This window comes from Asterias amurensis, chromosome 2 (assembly GCF_032118995.1).
Source record: "Asterias amurensis chromosome 2, ASM3211899v1".
NCBI lineage: Eukaryota > Metazoa > Echinodermata > Asteroidea > Forcipulatida > Asteriidae > Asterias > Asterias amurensis.
In genome coordinates, this window is record NC_092649.1 from 23,113,648 (window position 1) to 23,134,310 (window position 20,663).

At 37.9% G+C, this 20,663-nt stretch overlaps 2 protein-coding genes across 2 annotated transcripts in view; both read left to right on the forward strand.

The window, feature by feature from the left end:
- Positions 1-20,663, forward strand: part of LOC139954245 (U6 snRNA-associated Sm-like protein LSm3) — a 514,674-nt gene that overhangs the window by 81,842 nt on the left and 412,169 nt on the right. The gene's annotated exons all lie outside the window — the stretch shown is intronic.
- LOC139954240 (methylglutaconyl-CoA hydratase, mitochondrial-like) overlaps positions 1-20,663 on the forward strand; it is a 70,234-nt gene that overhangs the window by 36,837 nt on the left and 12,734 nt on the right. Inside the window, exons 5-7 of the mRNA XM_071953960.1 lie at positions 2,840-2,896; positions 17,621-17,859; positions 19,531-19,578. Coding sequence (XP_071810061.1) covers positions 2,840-2,896; positions 17,621-17,859; positions 19,531-19,578 — 344 coding nt within the window. The remainder of the gene's footprint in view (positions 1-2,839; positions 2,897-17,620; positions 17,860-19,530; positions 19,579-20,663) is intronic.

Sequence of the window (20,663 nt, forward strand, 5' to 3'; positions counted from 1 at the left end):
CAGGACAGTCTTTTCAGAACTCAGAAGTCTCCCGAACTGCAAACATCTACTCCACGGTAGTAGAATAAAGCAAGACAGTTCTCTAAGAACAAACTCTACCTGGCAAGTAGATGTACACACCGCAAACCAAATATAAATTGCTCTCAAAAAGTAAGGAAACATATTTCAATCCTGTATATTTGTCATTATTTAATACTTTCTTTGTATATGGTATATATATCATTGCAAAGCTGAACTCTTCCTCTTTAAAATGATACCACAATTGCAATGATTACACGTAGCTGGACTTGACCACATTAAAGGCAGTGGACACTATTGGTAATTGTCAAAGACTAGCCTTCACAGTTGGTGTATCTCATCATATGCATAAAATAACAAACCTGTGAAAATTTGAGCTCAATCGGTCATTGAAGTTGCGAGATAATAATGAAAGAAAAAACACCCTTGTCACACGAAGTTGTGTGTGTTTACCATTGTTTACATGGTTGATTTCGAGACCTCAAGTTCTAAATCTAAGGTCTCGAAATCAAATTTGTGGAAAATTACTTCTTTCTCGAAAATTATGGCACTTCAGAGGGAGCCGTTTCTCACAATGTTTTATACCATCAACCTCTCCCCATTACTCGTCACCAAGAAAGGTTTTATCACTGCCTTTAATGAGAATAAGACAAAGTCACAAATCAAATGTGCCAAAATTAGCAATTTGTGTTACTGTGTGAACAATCAACTTGACACTTAGTTCAAACAAGCAAGACAACTTACTGATCTTAATCCACTTTATTGAGACAAGAATTTTGATATAGAGCAAGACACCTTACTGATCTTAATACACTTTATTGATACAAAAAGTTCAGTAACGAGTGGATGATCCGAAGGCGTTGATGACAGCCTGTCACCTTCTTATCCATGCTGCACACAAGTCTTGTGATGCGCTGCTGAGGGATGGTGTTCCATTCTTTATTAAGGAACCTGGTTTGGTCAGTCACAGTTGATGTGTCGGTTCTGGCGCGAACAGTGAGGCCAAGCTGGTCTCACAGATGTTCCATGGGATTCAGGTCTGTTAGCGGGCCAATCCATCCGGTGCACCCCAACATTTTTCAGGTAGTCAGTCACCAGTCGGGCGCGATGGGGGCGAGCGTTGTCATCTTGAAAGATGGCATTTGGTCCAAGAGTCTGCAAGTACGAGACTGCATTCGGCTGTCGAATAGCGTCTTGCAAATACCCATCAAGGTGTTTTTCATGAGATGAGGGTTAATTGTGTCCAATGAGATCACTGGTACAAATCATTAATGGTTCTGAAAAGCTTGATCGGTTTGATTATTGAGCATTACCTATTGACCATTCACAGACAACGGTAATTTTGGCATATTTGATTTGTGACTTTGCCTCATTGTTATTCATGTAGCCAAGTCCAGGAACATGTAATCATTGCAAATGTGGTATCATTTTAAAGAGGAACAGTTCAGCTTTGCATTGATATATACCATATAAAAGGAGAGTATTAAATAGTAACAATAATACTGGATTAAAAAAAGTTTCCTTACTTTTTGTGAGCAGTTTATAATAATGCTTGAACTTACCCATTCAATCTATTCAAGTAAATTTTCTTGATACAGCTCTTATTTAATGACAAGTAGTGAAGAAAGCGGTGTGAACAACAAAGATCACAGATGTTCAAGGTGTGTGCTGTTGCTTCCTCTGTTTAAGTTTGTAAATTATGCAAGGAAACCAAATTTGTGCTGCCCAAAAGAAAAAAATGGCGACTTGCACGAACTTGAAGAAAAGTTTATCTTCAAGATTACTACAGGCATGAGCGTATTCCAGATTTTTCAAGATTTGCAGATTTTATAACTTCAAAATATGTCGTCTTCGCGTTCAGTGTGAAGTAAAAATCAAGGGGGGGGGTCGGATCGCCTGCTAGATGTTGAAGTCACCGGAATATGCATGTGTGGGGAGTTTGTCTTGGAGTAAATTTAATGTTATGTACATTATTGATCTTAACCAAATTCTCACTACATTTCGTAGACTGTGAAGAACAGTCCTACTTGTTTTGTCAAGTCTAACTGTCAGTCTATCTGCACAAGAGTATTTACAGAGTTTGTTCCTGGGTTTGCTGCTGCAATCAAAATGACACTCGGTGTTGTTATGTGTCTGCAACGTGAAGCCGCTAGGATGTCAAGGAAATTAACAAAACAATAACAAATGACTGGTTCTCCAGTCCACCATTTAATCGGTGATGGTTTTTGCATATGTTATCAAACCATCCGGCAGGAATCAAAATTAGCGGCTGCCTTGCTGTTGCTCGTTCTCCAAATGCCCTGTACTAGTCTGCTGGACGAGTAAGCAAAAGTCTTTTTCACAATAAATGAGAGGGAAGGCAGTAAAATCCAAAAGAGAGATTCTTTCTAAGTTCTATAAAAGGTTTTGCCGTGATCTCCATTGTCAGTATGTATAAAAAACACAGCATGTATAAAAAAATAAAGAAACAAATGCGAAAGGGGCAGTTGTTAACTGACTGGTAATGACTCAAATTTCCGGGGTTGAAAGATATTACATGTATGTGGGGGTAGAATGTCAACCTCATTCCAGATATATGTTATACTATCTAAACCTCTTACTCGTAAACACATTGCTGTCGCTGTATATTTTGTTCTCAATGTACGTTGACAGCTGTTCTCTAATCACGAAGATTTCATTGCAAGAAAGGTGATGATGTGAAGAGGGTGGGTCCAGGCTTCAAATTGATGCCTGCCTAAATAAATTAACTTGTCAACATTAGTTATCTCACTTTGTGAGTTGTGGAATTTTGAAGCAGTGTTTTTGTGTTTTTATTTTCCAGCTAGTACAGCTAAGATGGGTCTTGTTGAAACTAAACTTGCTATTATACCAGGAGGAGGTAAGTGTCAGTCTTCTTTACAACTGCAGTGTGTGACTATTGTACACTTATTAATTAGTTGTTCGGGGCAACGGCCCGGAACACCTATTATTTTTGTTCTTTTTTTTTTTAGGTGTTCGGGGCAACGGCCCGGAACACCTCCTATTTTTGATTTGTTTTTTTACCCCCCTTTTTTTTCTTTCTTCATACTTCTTCTTCTCAGCGTCCCTTGCCCTCTTACAAAGACAACTTTCCCAAACTGGTATGAACTTGAAACTTTGAACAAAGCAAGGTGCAATAATTGCTTTTTACAGCAGTTTTTTCCTCCCGGAAACCGAACACCTAGAGTTTGTTCACAAACTCTCCATGTCTAGTTTTTAAAGTTTTTTTTACTTCTTCAGGTTCTCTCCGTCCCTTTGTCCTCTAACAAAAGCACACTTCTCAAAATCGTATGAACTTGAAACTTCACACATAGTTAGATATGCATAGCAGAGAAAACCGTTTGACTACGTCATTATGACATCATCATGTTAAAAAAAGTTAACATTTGCTGTTTGCTGTGCGTAAGTCTTTGAATTGTAAAGCTTTTGTAGTCATAATTGGGCATCTGATAGATAAAGACTGGGACTACATTTGAAAAGTTAACGCCAAAATCGTATGACCCCTCCTTCTGTTCATACCGGAAGGTCAAAGTTTGCATTTGTAAAGTATGACATCTTGACCATGCGACGTTAAATGGTACGGTTCTCATCCAATCACCGAAGTTAAGCAACACCAGGCCCGGTCAGTACTTGGATGGGAGACCATTTGGGAGTACTAGTTGTCATATAATTAGGTGTTCGGGGCAACGGCCCGGAACACCTCTTATTAGGTGTTCGGGCAACAGCCCGAACAACTCTTTGTCATTGCTTGTTTTGTTTTTTTGTTTTTTTCAAGTTTTTCTTCTTCCCCTAAAAGTCTATTGTTAGCAAGAAAAAGCATAGTTGCAAAGCTTGCCTTAAATTGAATTTTTGCACACAGGTAGACAATAACCAGTAGATGATGCAAAAGTTGTTACGTCACGATGGCGTCATCAGTTGACGAGATACACTAATTCAAAGTTTATTATTTTAAAAAATCATAACTTTTGATCTACATGAGGGATTCTTTCAATCAATACATCATCGGAAAGGTCAACAAAAACTCAGTAAACGCCTCACAGACATGACCCCTTTTTGACCTTGTCTTCTGGTTCAAATCAAATTTGTTGTATATTTTCTTTGAACATACATTTTGTGGTTTTATCTACGACCGTACTGCGTTGATAACACCGGTTCTTGTCCGATCACTGAAGTTAAGCAAAATCGGGCCTGGTCAGTTCTTGGATGGGAGACCAATTGGCGACCAAATTTATTTTTATGTTATAGAATAAGAATAGAATAATATTTTATTGTCACTTGTAAAAAAAACAAAATATTAGTACAGTGAAATTCGTTTTGGTTTTGCATGTCTAAAAATATTATGTTATATACAAATTACACTCAAAATTAACCATTTACAAAAATACATGGAAATATAGTATGAACAACTCTGAAAAGTATTACAATATACAGGCGAAATATGAAAGATAAAAATAGTACGATAGAAATAGACATTCATGATTAAAACCTGTCATTTAGAACACAAACAGCTGTGGGATATAAACTCTGTAAAGTACGGTTGGATCCAGATTTAATTGAACGGAAACGATTCTTAGACCGCATGGGCTGAAAGAGGGAATGTGCTGGGTGAAACTGGTCATCTACTATAGAGAGGGCTCGTTTTTTAACTCGAGAGAGATACAGTTCATCAAGTGATGGAAGTTGGCAACCTATGATTTTACTAGCGGTGCGAACGATCCAGCTGATGCGCTGCCAGTCATCGGCTGTTGCATTGCCCCACCAAACGATCATTGATTGTGTCAAGACACTCTCAATCACCGCTCGGTAGAACTTCAACAGAAGTGGCTGACTGACATGTAAGCTTCTCAGCCGTCTCAAGAAAAATAATCTTTGCTGACCTTTCATTACAATTGAATCTGCATTACATCCCCATTTCAAATCAGATGATAAATGTACACCTAGATAAATGTACACCTAGAAATTTAAAACATTTCACTATTTCCACTTCAGAACCATTAATGACCAAGGGAGCAATAGCTGCAGGATTTTTGCGAAAATCAATAACAAATTCCTGTGTTTTATTGACATTTAATTCGAAATCGTTCTCAGTGCACCAGTTAACAATAGATTGTACTTCATTTCGGTACGATGTCTTGTCATTTTTAATTAACCCACATACAGTCGTGTCATCAGCGTACTTACCATAAAATTGCTGGCTGAAGTACTGACGCAGTCGTATGTTAATAACAAGTACAGCAAAGGAGACAAAATGCAACCCTATGGCGTCCCAGTATTTAAAACCAAGGGTTTAAAATAATTATTTCTGACTCTGGCAATCAAAAACGATCCAATAGAAAGTCTGAAACCCATTTACAAAGATTAACATTTAACCCTAGAAGAGTCAGTTTGTCATATAATTTAAAAGGCGAAATCGTGTTAAAGGCCGAGCTGTATAAATCAATAAATAAAAGTCTGGCATAGGGCCTAATTAGGCATTTTTTTATCCAGAAACCGAGTTACATTAAATAATGCGAGAGGCACGTCATCCTCTACTGATCTGTTTTTCTTGTAAGCAAACTGATACGGATCAAGAGCAGGTGGAATATTAGCTAAAATATATTGCCGTACCAGAGACTCTAAACACTTTGCAACAATTGACGTCAAAGCAACTGGTCGGTAATCATTTAAACAAACAGGTGTATGCTTGGGCACAGGAATGACAAATGAATGTTTAAATACCTTAGGAACATGACAAATCTTCAATGACCAATTAAAAATAATACAGAGAATATCACACAGTTCATTTTTGCATGATCGCAAAAGGCGAGAGGATATCCCATTCGGACCAGGAGCCTTCCTCTCGTTTATTTTGGAAAAGACGCGGCGGGTATTGCCAACGAAACCTGAAATGGAGGAAGAAGGTCATCGCTATAAGGCAGTGAAATATACACTTTTTGATGCTTTACCATAAAATTATTTCACATCGTTTTGATTTCTTTGCAATTTGACGAGCTATTAACAACACTGTTTCATTGATTCAAACACTGACCCAACAATAGCCAAACACCTAGTGTTTGTTTCCAAAAACACTATATCTAGTTCTTCTTCTTTTTAATCTTCCATGTCCGCTAACAAAAACAACTTTCTCAAGCTTGTATGAACTTGAAACTTTGCACATAGTTAGGTATTTATTAGGAGAGCAAACCGTGGGAGTTATGTCATGATGACGTCATTTATTCTTGAGTTGTTAAAATTTAATTATTTTAAAAAATCATTACTTTTGATCTACATTAGCAATTCTTACAATCAATACATCATCGGAAAGGCCATTAAAAACTCTGTAAACGCCTCACAGACATGACCCCATTTTTACTTCTGGTTCAAAAGAGAGGTTGAAAATTTCAAAATTCATGTCCAAAGAACTACAGCACCAGCCACAAGTAATTCCAAGCCCCCGAGGGTAGCCCAGGAGGGGCAACGAGGTAACGTCCGTCGATATATCGAAAATACTCAAAAACTCGATATTTTTTTGACATCGAAATCGCCGATGTCACTTTTATAAAAATATTGTAATATCGGATTTTCGATATATCAAAAATTTCGATGTTTTGAAAATTTTGATGTTCTTAAATGATATCGAAAATACCAAAAGAGTGTCCGATTATTTAAGAGAAATCTGTGTTTGAATATTAGAAAAGCCGTCGTCGTTATGTAGTTTCATCATTTTGAGTTGCCGTATTAAATAAAATACGTTGTACAACCAAGTATGTCTGCTTGTTTGTTGGGATTTCGCCATCAGCCGCTGGCCCGCCGCAGAAGTTCACAACCCCGCGGCGAGCGTACGGTAAAACCTCAAAAGAAACCACCGCTACTTTGCAAAAATACCCCGCCCCGCAAAAAATTTCCCGAATCAACAAGACATAACAAAATAAGGAAGAAAACAATCTTACGTTATACAGAAAAATAATCTTTCTATCAATCCAAGGTATCGTAATGGCGTCATTTTGGTTAAATAAAGCCTACACGTTGTGTTCGTAAACAAGCTAACATTTCCGAGGAACTATGCTTCGCAGACCACGTTGTCGGCGGCTATTGCGTGCGTACCAGCGAAGACTGTGGTGTTGTACGGTTTAAGCGTGCACACCAGCGTGTGTGGTTATTGCAATTCGGGGGGAAAAGCCGTTTGCCCAAGCATGCACAGACAAGTGCAGTCTTTTGTCAACGCGGTATCGCGTGATGCACTGCGTTATTTTGACAATAGAGGGCGTTCTAGCATTCAATGTTTCATGCCTTTATAGAATGCTAAGTGCTACGAGCCTTTATTGGAGACTATGTGACTGCATGCTGTTTGCGTTGTATATTGCGAGCGCGGAATGGTAGGTCTGTGTTTTGCGGGACTTTCTAGTGATTTTTTTTTTTATGATTATCTCAACCATTTTCAACCGTAAAGGTAGTGTAACATACCAGCGGACATTTATAATGTATCTAACAATATTGTTGTGAATTGTCGTTATTTTTGAGGGCATTAGACTCTGAAAAAGTTTAGTAACTAATTCATTTAGTGTTGAAGTTTGAAGCGCCATGCTCCCCTAACACACTTCAATCTCCACATAGAACAGCGGGCCTGTCGCACCAATTTTTTTTTCCACATCGTACCAAAGATCTCAACCCAAAGCCGCCCGCGCGCCCGTCGGACAACTTGATTGACACTTTTACGTCAATGCATCGGCAACTGACACCTTATTGTCGGCGAGTCACGCAACTCACAAAGGCTCTGTGTCATTTTGAGACGGTCAATCATGGCCAATCACGAATCGAGAATTGTGGTGAGCGTTCACCAATATTGGCCAAGCCAGCGGTAGCGGCGATCATACTTTGTTGTAAAACCAGAAATAATCGGGGCGCGGGACTACGCAATTTAAAATTTTTGAACTACAAACAAAGTCGGGGCCCCCAAAAACAGGTTTAAAGGTAACCCTATTAAACTGTCAGTCTACGGTATATATATTTCTACTCGCCATGAGTATACCAAGTGCTGTTTTTAGGCTTCATCTTGCGCGCGGGAAGTACTCGATATATCGAGTATACTCGATATTAAATTTTCGATATATCGGTAATGGGAAAAAACCGATAGCAACGGACGTTAGGGTGAGGGGGGCCCACGAGAAAATTAACGGGGACCACATGAGAGATTTGCGGGGCCTCGCAAATGGCCCCTGCAACCCGCAAACAGCTTGGTGGGCTCAACGGGGGCCTTTGTTTGGCAATCACTGATGCATAAAGCTGTTGTGTTGAATACAACAGCGAGTGCTGTATACCCATGAAACATAATGCTGTTGTTCGTTTGGAGGTTTATTCCATGGAGTACACACCTCACTAAAAAACATTCAACGGTATATTTCACTACTAAGAGTTAATAAAATACCACACCTGTGTCTTGTGTCTTTATTTCCACTCTTACAAATTCATATTTTCTTTACAAAAATGACGTTTGGCACAGCACATGTTGAGACGATTTTCTCAGCACCTTCCCAGCTTTTCTTATTCTGGAGATTTACAGTTAATGTTGTCCTTGCAATTGTATCCACCAGGTGCCTACACAATATGTATAGGCCAACCAGTCAAATGATTCAACGACTTGATCCTGTCCACTTCATTCATGAAAAGTGGCAACCAATGAGGGTGTGTGACATCGTGCACGTGTTTCTCCAAATATTGCTCAGTCTGGGATTTCCCCTTATTCCTCACACTCGTTGCTTGCGTTTACATAAAACATGACTGAGTGTGGATTCCTGACCCGTGCGAACGAGCTTGGCATGATTGTATTGCAATCATTTCTCCATTTTCTATTATAACTTCCATCTTTTTAATAACTTGTGGTTTTACGCAACCATTTGGTTTCGACACTGAAATATTGCCGTCCAGTTTACTTTTAAGGTAGAATGTAGTTTAGTGCTGGGCGAATATTGAAATTTTGTTGTTCGGATACCGCTGGCCAACTATCCGAAATTAACCGGATATTCGAATAGTTTTTTTCGCCGCTAGAGGGCGCTATTTGAAAAAAAAATTAAATAACAAATTTTGCCAGTAGAGGGCGCTGTTCGTTTGTGAATGAGATCTTCTGAGCGGATTGATATTAGTTTTAGACAGTGTCACTCAGTTCATTCATAAAAATGACCGGATCTAATTTAAAGACGGCGATTTGCCTTTTCTTTTGATCGTGATGGACTCTACGTGAAGGAAAACTTTTGTAATCTTTGAACAAATTACGTCAGAATTGTCATTGTTTTAACTCTTCACGGGGGTGAGCACAGTTAAATACTTAATTTATGCTGTTTAATGCTGTCTTAATAGAAGTTACATAAGGATTCAGACAAAACATTCATATTAGTTGTCGCCCGACATCCGCGGATATTCGGATAGTTAAAGAATATCCGGTTACTCGGTTGTACATGTAATTACAGAATTATTCGGTTTGTAAATAGGTATTCGCGCCCTATGCGCATATCCGGTTAAGACAAAAAGGGCATTCGCGGTTATGGATAGGAAAACCTATTCGCCATTAACCTGATATTCAAATAATTCGCCCTCCCTAGTAGAATGTCCGTATTCCATCTTTTAATATTGCCGGCATTCCAGTTGGGGAACATTATTTTACACATTTAGAATGTCGGACCTCCCCTCGTTGTTAGATTTTTGCCGTTGTGGGGAAATGCATTTAATCATTTTTCTTTTAAGGTAGAACGTCCGTATTCCGTCTTTTAATATTGCCGGCATTCGAGTTGGAACATTATTTTACACGCTCAAAATGTCGGACCTCCCCTCGTTGTTATATTTTTGCCGTTGTGGGAAAATTGTTATATTTTTGCCGTTGTTGGAAAATTTACTTAAACATTTTTCTTTTAAGGTGCATTTAATCGTTTTTCTTTTAAGGTACATGTAGAACGTCCGTATTCCGTCTTTTAATATTGCCGGCATTCGAGTCGGGGGACATTTTTTACAAGTTCAAAATGTCGGATCTCCCCTTGTTGTTATATTTTTGCTGTTGTGGGAAAATTTACTTAAACACTTTTCTTTTAAGGTAGAATGTCCATAATCCGTCTTTTAATATTGCTAATTTCGAGTTTGGGAATTTTTTTTTAACAAGTTAAAAATGTTATTTTTTTGTCGTTGTGGGAAAATGTACTTAACATTTTTCTGTTAAGGTAGAATGTCCATATTCCATCTTTTAATAGTTCCGGCATTCAAGTTAGGGAACATTTTTTTACAAGTTAAAAATGTCGGACCTCCCCTCGTTGTTAGATTTTTTGCTGCCATTGTGGGAAATGCATTTAATCATTTTTCTTTTAAGGTAGAATGTCCGTATTCCTTCTTTTAATATTGCTGGCATTCGAGTCGGGGAACATTTGTTTACAAGTTAAAAATGTTGGACCTCCCCTCGTCATATTTTTGCCGTTGTGGGAAAATGCATTCAAACATTTTTCTTTTAAGGTAGAATGTCCGTATTCCAGCTTTTAATATTGCCGGCATTCCAGTTGGGGAACATTTTTTTACAAGTTCAAAAATATCGGACCTCCCCTCGTTGTTAGATTTTTTCCATTGTGGGAAAATTTACTTAAAAAGTTTTCTTTTAAGGTACATGTAGAATGTCCGTATTCCATCTTTTAATATTGCCGGCATTCCAGTTTCGGAACATTATTTTACACGTTAAGAATGTCGGACCACCCCTCGTTGTTATATTTTTGCCGTTGTGGGGAAATGCTTTTAATCATTTTTCTTTTAAGGTAGAAAAGTTTGTGGGAAAATTTACTTAAACATTTTTTTTTTAAGGTAGAATGTCCATATTCCATCTTTTAATATTGCCGGCATTTCAGTTCGGGAACATTTTTTACAAGTTAAAAATGTCAGACATCCCATTCATATCTTTGCCGTTGTGGGAAAATGGATTTAAACATTTTCCTTTAATGTCCGTGTTCCGTCTTTTAATACTGCCGGCATTTGAGTCGGGGAACATTTGTTCACAAGTTAAAAATGGCGCACCTTCCCTCGTTGTTATATTTTTACCGTTGAGGGAAAATGCATTTAAACATTTTTCTTTTAAGGTAGAATGTCCATATTCCGTCTTTTAATATTGCTGATGATAAGCTTAAGGAGTCCCAGTTTTTGTCAAACAGTGTGAGCAGGCGGCGTATATGGTAGATGGTCTCGTTTATTTCTACCTCCATGGTTGGAGCAAGGGTTTTTTGGCCTTGCCTAAATAAACTTTTACATTAAAAGCCAATGTTTTTTTGCAGGACTCGGGAAAGTACCCTATTAATACACATCGTACTAATACACATCGGTGTACTTAGTGGTAAAAACCAAAACTATTATTCTTTATTCCCTATGCAAATGTAACATACAATGTGCAATTGTTTGTCACCAGTTGAAACATGTTAATTTTGCTTTGTTGGTAGCAGTAGTTCTAGAATTTTACATTTTGGAACTGTGATTCTGAAATTATATGCATGTTATGTTGTATGAGTGATCGATAACTATAGAAAACTATATAAAAAATAGTTAACTCCCTATCCACATCAGAGATCCCCTCCTATAGACATTTAAAAAACTCATTAAAACCTTCCTCTTTTCTATTTTTATAGAGAGGTGTTATTGAACTCGGCCCATAAAAAACGAAAAGAAGAACTGCAAACAAAAAATGATAATAATACAAGTCTGTCGGTTATTTGCTTTAAAAAAAACTTGTTAGGTCGGGTGACCGGGCTGCGGTTGTTGTGGGCTGCGGTTGTTGTGGGCTGCGGTTGTTGTGGGCTGCGGTTGTTGTTGTAGCCGACGACGGGTAAACATCGCGCTGTGGTGTGGGCTGCGGTTGTTGTTGTAGCCGACGACGGGTAAACATCGCGCTGTGGAAAACGTTTTACAAAGAAAGTTTTGAATATAATGGATATTACAGGGTTATCCTTCCTAATTTGTACTTATTGTTAATCAGATTAAAGAACAAAGCAAATACGAAAAAACTTTGAATAATATAAATATTTTAACTAACACTTTCTGTCTAGTAAAAATATGATGGCAACTACCGGCAACTTAACCTCTTCAACATTTTTGCATGGATTACTGAATTGCAAATTTTACCAAAGAAGATATATATTTACTTATTTTCTGGAAAGGGGGATAGGTAATAAAATACATTTAACCATTAAGAGGTATTACTCTACCTCCATGATTTAACTGATACCGTATATAGCTCTTGATGCTGACATTGTTTATTGACTTCAGTGGGTCAACAAAAAAGAAACGTTTACTGTAAAGCGCAAAATTGGGTCATCAAGGGTAAAAACAAAAATTAAACAAATGATAAAAGCCTGTAGACTTCTAGAATCTGGCAAAAAGGCTGCTTAAAACTTAATCTAAATTATCAATTAAAAATAAATTGGCAAACACCAGATCTACCCTCTTTCGCGATATTTTTTATAACAAGTTTATAAAAAAAGAACTGTTTTCAAAATCGTGTTGGTACATGTACATGTACATCTTCGGAAATAATTGAAAGAATCATGAACTGACTACAAGGGGCATGACGAGAGCATGTACAGGATTCTAGAGTGGTCATGGCTGTTTTATGTCTACTATTTTTCGATTGTTCCTCGGGTCGGATCGTTGCTTTTTATTTTTTACTTCTTTTGGGCCCTAAACTTTATAAAAACCTCGCTGTTTTGGATTGGAAGCGCACCCAGAATAAACATCTTTATAATGTCTGAATTGATGTTTCCATCCAAACGCAAAAGTTGAGTAACCTTTACATGCAGTTGGTGCTCATTTTCTTCTATGTAATAGAACGACCCCCCCCCCTCCCCACCCCAACAATAAAAACGTCTTCACAATAAAGCTGGGTTCGCACCTTCGTTGCGGATTAGCTGACTCCTCTACCTCCACGGCTGACTCGTCATGTTAGGTGTAAACATTTTCAACATTGCCAAACAATGGCCGACCAACACCTCACTAAACAGCTCCTGGTGTGCATTGTCTGCAATGCACTTGCTGTGTCTGGCCATGGTCTGGCGTTGTAAAGGAAGACAATATACAGGTTTTATGAGACACTTCCTGCTACTGGTTGCAAGCATTCCCCAGCAACATCATGTTTGTTGTCATGCCTCACTGTTTTCAGTGAGACATAAAAAGTAACCCATATTATTTACAGAGAAAGGGCAGAGAAAAGGAAACACTTGATACATGGCAGAACTGCCAACCCTCCCTGATTCTGTCTGTCTGTAGAGAAAATTCACTGAAAATATACAAATCTGTCAATGTTCTGATGTTCAAATTAAAAAAAATTCCCAAATCCTGGAAACATCTTTATCATGTCATGCACGTCAAAAATACAACAAAGAAGGGATGTCCGACATTCTTAACTTGTAAACAAATGTTCTCCAATACTGGAACGCGGGCAATACTACTACTGCTCGGAATACAGACGTTCTACAATTTAAGAAAAATGTTAAATGCATTTTCCCACAATGGCAAAAATATAACAACGAGGGGAGGTCCGACATTATTAGCTTGTTAACAAAATGTTCCCCAATACTGGAATGCGGGCAATATTAAAAGTCGGAAGACGGACATTCTACCTTTTAAAGGAAAATATTACATGCATTTTCCCACAACGGCAAAAATATAATAACGAGGGTAGGTCCGACATTATTAGCTTGTAAAAAAATGTTCCCTTGGGCAATATTAAAAGTCGGAAGATGGACATTCTACCATTTTAAAGAAAAATATTACATGCATTTTCCCACAACGGCAAAAATATAACAACGAGGGTAGGTCCGACATTATTTGCTTGTAAAAAAATGTTCCCCAACTCGAATGCCGGCGATATTAAAAGTCGGAAAACGGACATTCTACCTTATAAAAGAAAATTATTAAATGCATTTACCACAACGGCAAAAAACATAACAACGAGGGTAGGTTCGGCATTATTAGCTTGATAAAAATGTTCCCCAATACTGGAATGCCAGCAATATTAAAAGACGGAATACGCTCATTCTACCATTAAATGCATTGTCCCACATTGGCAAAAATATAACAATGAGGGGAGGTCCGACATTTTGAACTTGTAAAAAAAAGTTCCCCAACTTGAGTGCCGGCAATATTAAATGTCGGAAGACTGACATTCTACCATTTAAAAGAAAAATATTAAATGCATTTTCCCACAACGACAAAAATAAAAAAAACGAGAGTAGGTCGACATTATTAGCTTGTAAAAAAAAATCCCAAACTGGAATGCCGGCACTGTTAAAAGATGGAAACGGACATTCTACCATTACAAAAATTGTCAAAAATATAACAGCAAAGGGACATTTTTAAAAAATGTTCCCCAACTCGAATGCTAGCAATATTATCAGTCGGAACACAGCGGCCATTACAAAAAGTTGTTCATTGACCTAGGAATAAAAAAATATATAACAAGGAGGGGAGGTCGGACATTCTTAACTTGTAAAAAAGTGTACCCCAACTCGAATGCTGGCATTATCAAAAGATGGAAAGGAACATTCTTCAAAGTCTCAAGCGGCATTAACAAATTCTTTTGTGTACAACTATTCAGGCCGCCTTCCCTATTATCATTGAAGGTATTCATGCTAACCCATGCGTGAAGTTATTACTAGACTTGATGCGGGGTCCTTCGTGGCCCCGCAAAACTTGACACTCGCAAGTACCACCGCTCGCGTGGACCCTGTTCCGTCCCTGCAAAATATCCGCGGGGGTGCGGGGGTCCCCGTACCCGCCACTCAGTTTACTTGCGGGTACCTGTTCCGAACTCGCGGGGGTTTGGCAGGGGTTGCCCATAAACTTTTTTTTCAACTGGCCAGCAGGACCAGCTGGGTTTACTTTTCACTGGTCCGCCAGGTTTTTGACTGGTCCGTCAATTTTTTGTTTATATTTTTTAAACTAATAGTATACTGTTGTATACCAACTGCTTGATTTCCGATCGTCGCTATTTCAAAATTCAACATGAATTGCAACGTCAACTTGACTGCACTGGAAGTTATACTTAATTTATGTGTACCAAGTTATTGTGTTCGTAAGGGGCTCATTAATTTGAGAGAATTTTTTTTTTAAATGTGTAAAAACAATAATGTTATTAAAATTAATTTAAAAACAGGTCAAATTATTTGTCAGAGCAAATTGGAAAATTTAATATGATCTTTATTTAGGTAGTTTTTAAGAACATTAACTTCTTGAACTCGAAATGACGTCATCATGTTTTGTGACAATTTGTGCAATTATGTTCATTTATTACAAATCTTGAGAACAACGCAAGGTGCAATATTTATTTAATTACACCACAGGCTTTTACTCCCGGAAACCGAACTCCTAGAGTTCGTTCACAAACTCTCGATGTCTAGTTATTTTTGTGTCTTGTCCACCAGGCTTGTATTTTTGTACTCTCGGAAGCCGAACACCTTGTTTTTGTTACGACAAAAACTTAAGTCTAGTTGATACTTCTTTTTTTTCTTCAACAAACATTTCCCTTCCTGTTAGTTAGTCTCTTCTCCAGTCGTCATTCATAAGTTCCTATGTCCTCAACCACAAAAGCTATTTTGACAATCTATACATCATATGAAAGGGCATTACGTACTTTACAAAAATGGGTATGTTGGTGACCATGTAGGCCAAAGCGATTGCTTGCTTTGATTGGAACTTTTTTTATTGTGACTAGTAAAGTGTACACACTTGTGAAACAACCCCTTTCACACGTCCGAACACCTAGAGTTTGTTTTACAAACTTTAAATTTCTAGTTTTAATAAATTTCTAGTTTTAATAATGTGTGTTTAGTTTGGTTAATGATTTTCAATGGATTTTCGATTTTTAACAAAGCCTGATTTGCCAAAAGGCACCGGCCGTGACGGGGAATAAGTTTCCGACAGCTCCATGCTAGTTCTGAGAGTGATTTGCTATGGCGTGCACACACCAAAGATCATTTGTTGCACACTCCTTTCAGTGTTATTTTTTGCGTCCAGTGCTACATCATAGGCCTAACCTTGCCCCAATAATATTTGTAATGTTATTACTGATAACTGTATAACACAATCAAGCTTTTTTTGGGACTATAGTGGGACTAAACTTTTACATAAAAATGAGGCCTACCATGCACTGTGAAAATCTAACGTTTTCAAGTGGCTGCCGAGTTTGTATTTGTACATTTGCTGAGTTTGGGTTTAAGTGTCGATGTTGTAGATGCCGTGTTTGCAAGTGCCAAAGTGGCTGGTACCCATTACAACAGTGCGATCATAGACTTCTTTATAAGAACTAGAGGGCACACTGGTCATGCTTTTTGCACAAACGCGACGGGACCGCAAGGAGAAACGCGCACCATTCTGTATGCGCGTTGGATATGAAGTACACTTTCGAGTTTGTGTTTATTGAATGCTTTTCACGATGCTGTTGTGTCCACTTTCAAAATGGCAGCATGAACACACGCTATGCGATGCCTGTTTTGTCAACTAAGAAAAATTGCCGCCTGCGCGCATGCTTGGTCGCGTATATAAGCCAGTGCGCCCTCTAGTCCTTATATATAACTCTATGAGCGCGATAGAACAGTGTTTCATATGTAACACTACTTGAAAACCAACCACTTGTGCATGCATACATGTGTATAAATATGCTCACATGTACTGTAAACACGGCAGTAGACTACATGATTCAGTGCAGTTTTTTTGGTGATTTGATCCATAAAATAGATGACGTTGTAAAATATATTTGTAAGCCAGGAAGTTGGTGCATCACCTCATGTCACAATTTTAACAGCAGCACTGGAAGAATTCAGAATTAACTTAAATAAATAAGGGAATCAATGTGTGGTGAAGCGTCTTTCAACTAGTGGTTTAATCCCAACGAGGCCTGGCTCTCCACCAATAGGAATAGCGAAACTGTCTGAGATATATATGAATTATGATTTATTCACAGCTACTCCTCACACAGTAACAGATACATTTAAAAAAACTGCCATTTTGCCACACGTATGCCGTGAGGTTTTGAGGCAATAACTACTCAAAAAAACAACAGCTTGTAGTGTTTACAATTGACCCATTGAGTGGAAAATGTCTTCTCGCGACGTTCATCCAACGTTTCATACCATTTCTTGACCACAAAGATTCTCTGTTCTGCCGTTAGCTGAACCATTGGGACAACCTGAGGTTTACACACTGTCTGCAGACCAGAATGACATGGTTTCAAAAGTGAAGCAACTGCACTTTTGCACAACAACTTCAAGACAATGGTGCTCGCTGACGCATGACCCTGGAATGTAACTAAATATATCATTAGAAAGCACAAGGTTTCAGCTTTAAGGTGATGCCATACTTTCTGCTGGTAAACATAGTCTGGCCATAAAATCCATACAGTAGGATCACCTTTTTTTTTGAGACACCCTGTGTAGAAGGTACTTGATTCTGTCATTCAAAAATGAACAATTTTTTAAAATAATATTTCCGTCGGTGCCCTTTTAAAAGTATGTCCATGAATGATTTACCAAGTGCATTATGTAAGTGTTGCTTGAGGAAGAAAGATATACAGTTTAACCAATGCTTTTGTATTATGAAGGTGGAACTCAACGATTGTCACGCTTAATAAATCCTGCCATTGCAAAGGAGCTTATGTTCACTGCACGTGTATTTGATGGATGTGAAGCTGCTCGACTGGGTATTGTGAATAGAGCAGTGGAACAGAATGACAGAGGAGATGCAGCTTACCAGGCAGCCTTGCAATTGGCTCAAGAAATTCTACCACAAGGTCCTATAGCTGTCAAGATGGTAAAGAAAGCAGTTAATAAGGGTATACAGGTAAGAATTTTGGGTCATGTATTATTGAATATTGTCAAAACAATATAATTTGTTCCCATTGGAAAAAAATCATAGCTTTTTACACAATACATACACTGGGCAAAAAACTTGTGTTAATAAATTTTCACATAAGGCGCTGGACACTTTTAGTAAGTACTCAAAATAAATGTTAGCATACATGTTAGAAATTGAGGGCTGTCGATAGTATGAAGCATTGTGAGAAACGCTCCCTCTGAAGTAACCAAATTTGCAAGAAAGAAGTAATTTCTTACTAAAATATCTGAATCAACTTCAGAACTTATGGTTTAACGAATTCCTGCCTTCGATGTTTTCCTGAAAAGTCTATTCCTGATTAGGCAATGCCATTGTTTCATCCACAAATGGGCCAATTGTAGTAAATGTATATGCATTATGCATTTTCGCCCACGTTAAGCTTGATCGTTCCCAAGAACATGTGTGTTTGTTAAACGTTGATAATGAACGGAGTGCAATCAGAGTTTGTTATGATGTGGTGATGGAGTTGTTGCGTGAGATATAGAGCGAGTATGGAGAAGCTAGTAGTAGGTTTCCACCATGTCTGCTTTGAATCCCTTTCTCTAAAACACATTCCTTGGAAGGGAACAGTTTCTCAAAACATGATGCATTATCAACGGCTGCAGTGCTTCTAACCAACGCATTATTTTTTGACCCATCTCCTCCTATTAAGCTTTAGAAAAAAGAAAACATTAAAATTTTTGAAGTACTTTTACTTTAAAATAAAATTTCTACATTACTTCAGATGAACGTTTCAGCCAACATACAATCTTTTTAGAACTCTTGGATTGGTGTGGAATTTATTTTACAGAATGTAAAAATTTCCCATGAATGAAAGGCCCAATAATGTTCATCGAGGTTCATATATTTGTAAATATGAAACCTATGATGAAACTAACATGTTAAAGTTTCATCTTAAAAGGTTGAGTATGTCGTTGCTTGCTCTGTATGCACTGGGTCGGGGTCCTGTCCTGCATTTAAAAAAGACCTTCAGAATTTCCCAAATATTTCAATAATGGAGCCTTCTTTTGAGATGAAATTTCCACAGGTATATCTACAATCCTATAGAATTGAAACAGACCAACAGTTCAAAATATTAAGCGTGTCCAGTTCCTTTAAAGGGAAGGTACACATTTGGTAATTACTCAAAAACAATATTAACTTAAAAACTGACTTGGTAACGAACATTGGTGAGCTGTTGATAGTATACAACATTGTGGGAAACGTGTCCCTCTGAAGTAACGTAGTTTGTGAGAAAGAAGTAATTTCTCACTCAAATAATAAAAGACTTTTATTCCTATCTGAAAGCACACAAAATTCGTCCAACAAGGGTGTTTTTCTATGACCAATTGAGCCCAAATTTTTTACAGGCTTGTTATGTTGTGGTTATGATGGGATACACCGAGTGAGACCACTGGTCTTTAACAATTACCAATAGTGTACCTACCCTTTAAAAGGAACTACACTTGGATACAATAATAAACCATGTAAGGCTATGTGTAGTTACATGTACTTACTACATGTATGTGAAAAGTGCTACCGTTAGACTAGAGAAATGTTGCTTTGAAGGAGATAATTACCACTGTTATTGATAATGAACCTGCCTTTTATGGAATGTTATATCTTTGTTTTGGGTAGGTGGATCTTGCATCAGGGATGGCATTTGAAGAAGCTTACTACTCACAGGTAAAACATCAATCTTAAGACAAAGGTGTCTTATTTCAACTCAAGTAGAACAACATCTAGACCCATCTAAAAAATCAGTCACACTTCCAATCTTGACTTCGTTTACCATATCTTAGCACACAATTAAGAACAGAAAAAAAAACAAAAAAAAAAAACAAGAAACCCACTGACTGAAAGAAAGAAACAATTGGGTCCAACAGATTTTTTTTCAAAATAAATTTGTCAATAGCCAAGCAGCCAAATTCTAGATGCACCCACCCTTATTGTTTGTTTTGAGAATGTCATTATTGTCCAAACACAGAGGATTTTGGTTAAGAAAATGTAGACTCGTGTATACAATGTCCAGCCAAAGTTGAGTACATTGTTGTCAGTAGGATTTGAAACTTTGGATGGTGGAAGTATAACTACAGAGGTTTGTGTTTGTAAACACCATGTGAATATCTCTTAAGAGTAGTGTTGGTTCTGAAACGAACCAATGGTTAATGACTGAATGTTTGTATCAATGTGCTCTGATAATGAGTAGTGGACTGAGCGCATAACAGATGCTCTGTTTCACCTCTCCTTTACTTTCACATTTATTGGTGTACTTCGAACCCATTGGTCATCATTTTGTCAACCAGTCCATTCAATCTGCAGTTGAGAGCTGCTTTCAACGATCTCATCTTGGCAACTTGAATGAGTCTAAAACACACGTGTTCATAAACATGTTCAAAAGGTTTCTTTTCAACGTTAACATATGACGAGATTGAGCACCTGGATTTACTTGCATCATGTGTTTCTTCTTGCGCGCATATGTGGTAGCTCCAGCTGCACCAGGGTCCTTAGTTACGCCAGCAATGTTCATTCACGCAGCACGCACGAACGATTGTTGTATAATTTACACAACTTTGTGGTCTTAAAAGGACAAGGGACCCATGCCTATTTAAGGAGAGGTATGTTTCACACGAGGTTGATTACAGAACGTTTTGTTCTAAGGACCAAGGACCCCTGCCGTCGATTTCACAAAACTCTCAACTTTGATTTCACAATACAAATCACTGTGGCAAACCACCCATCCTAAGTTAAGACGCAAGTTAAGACCCATC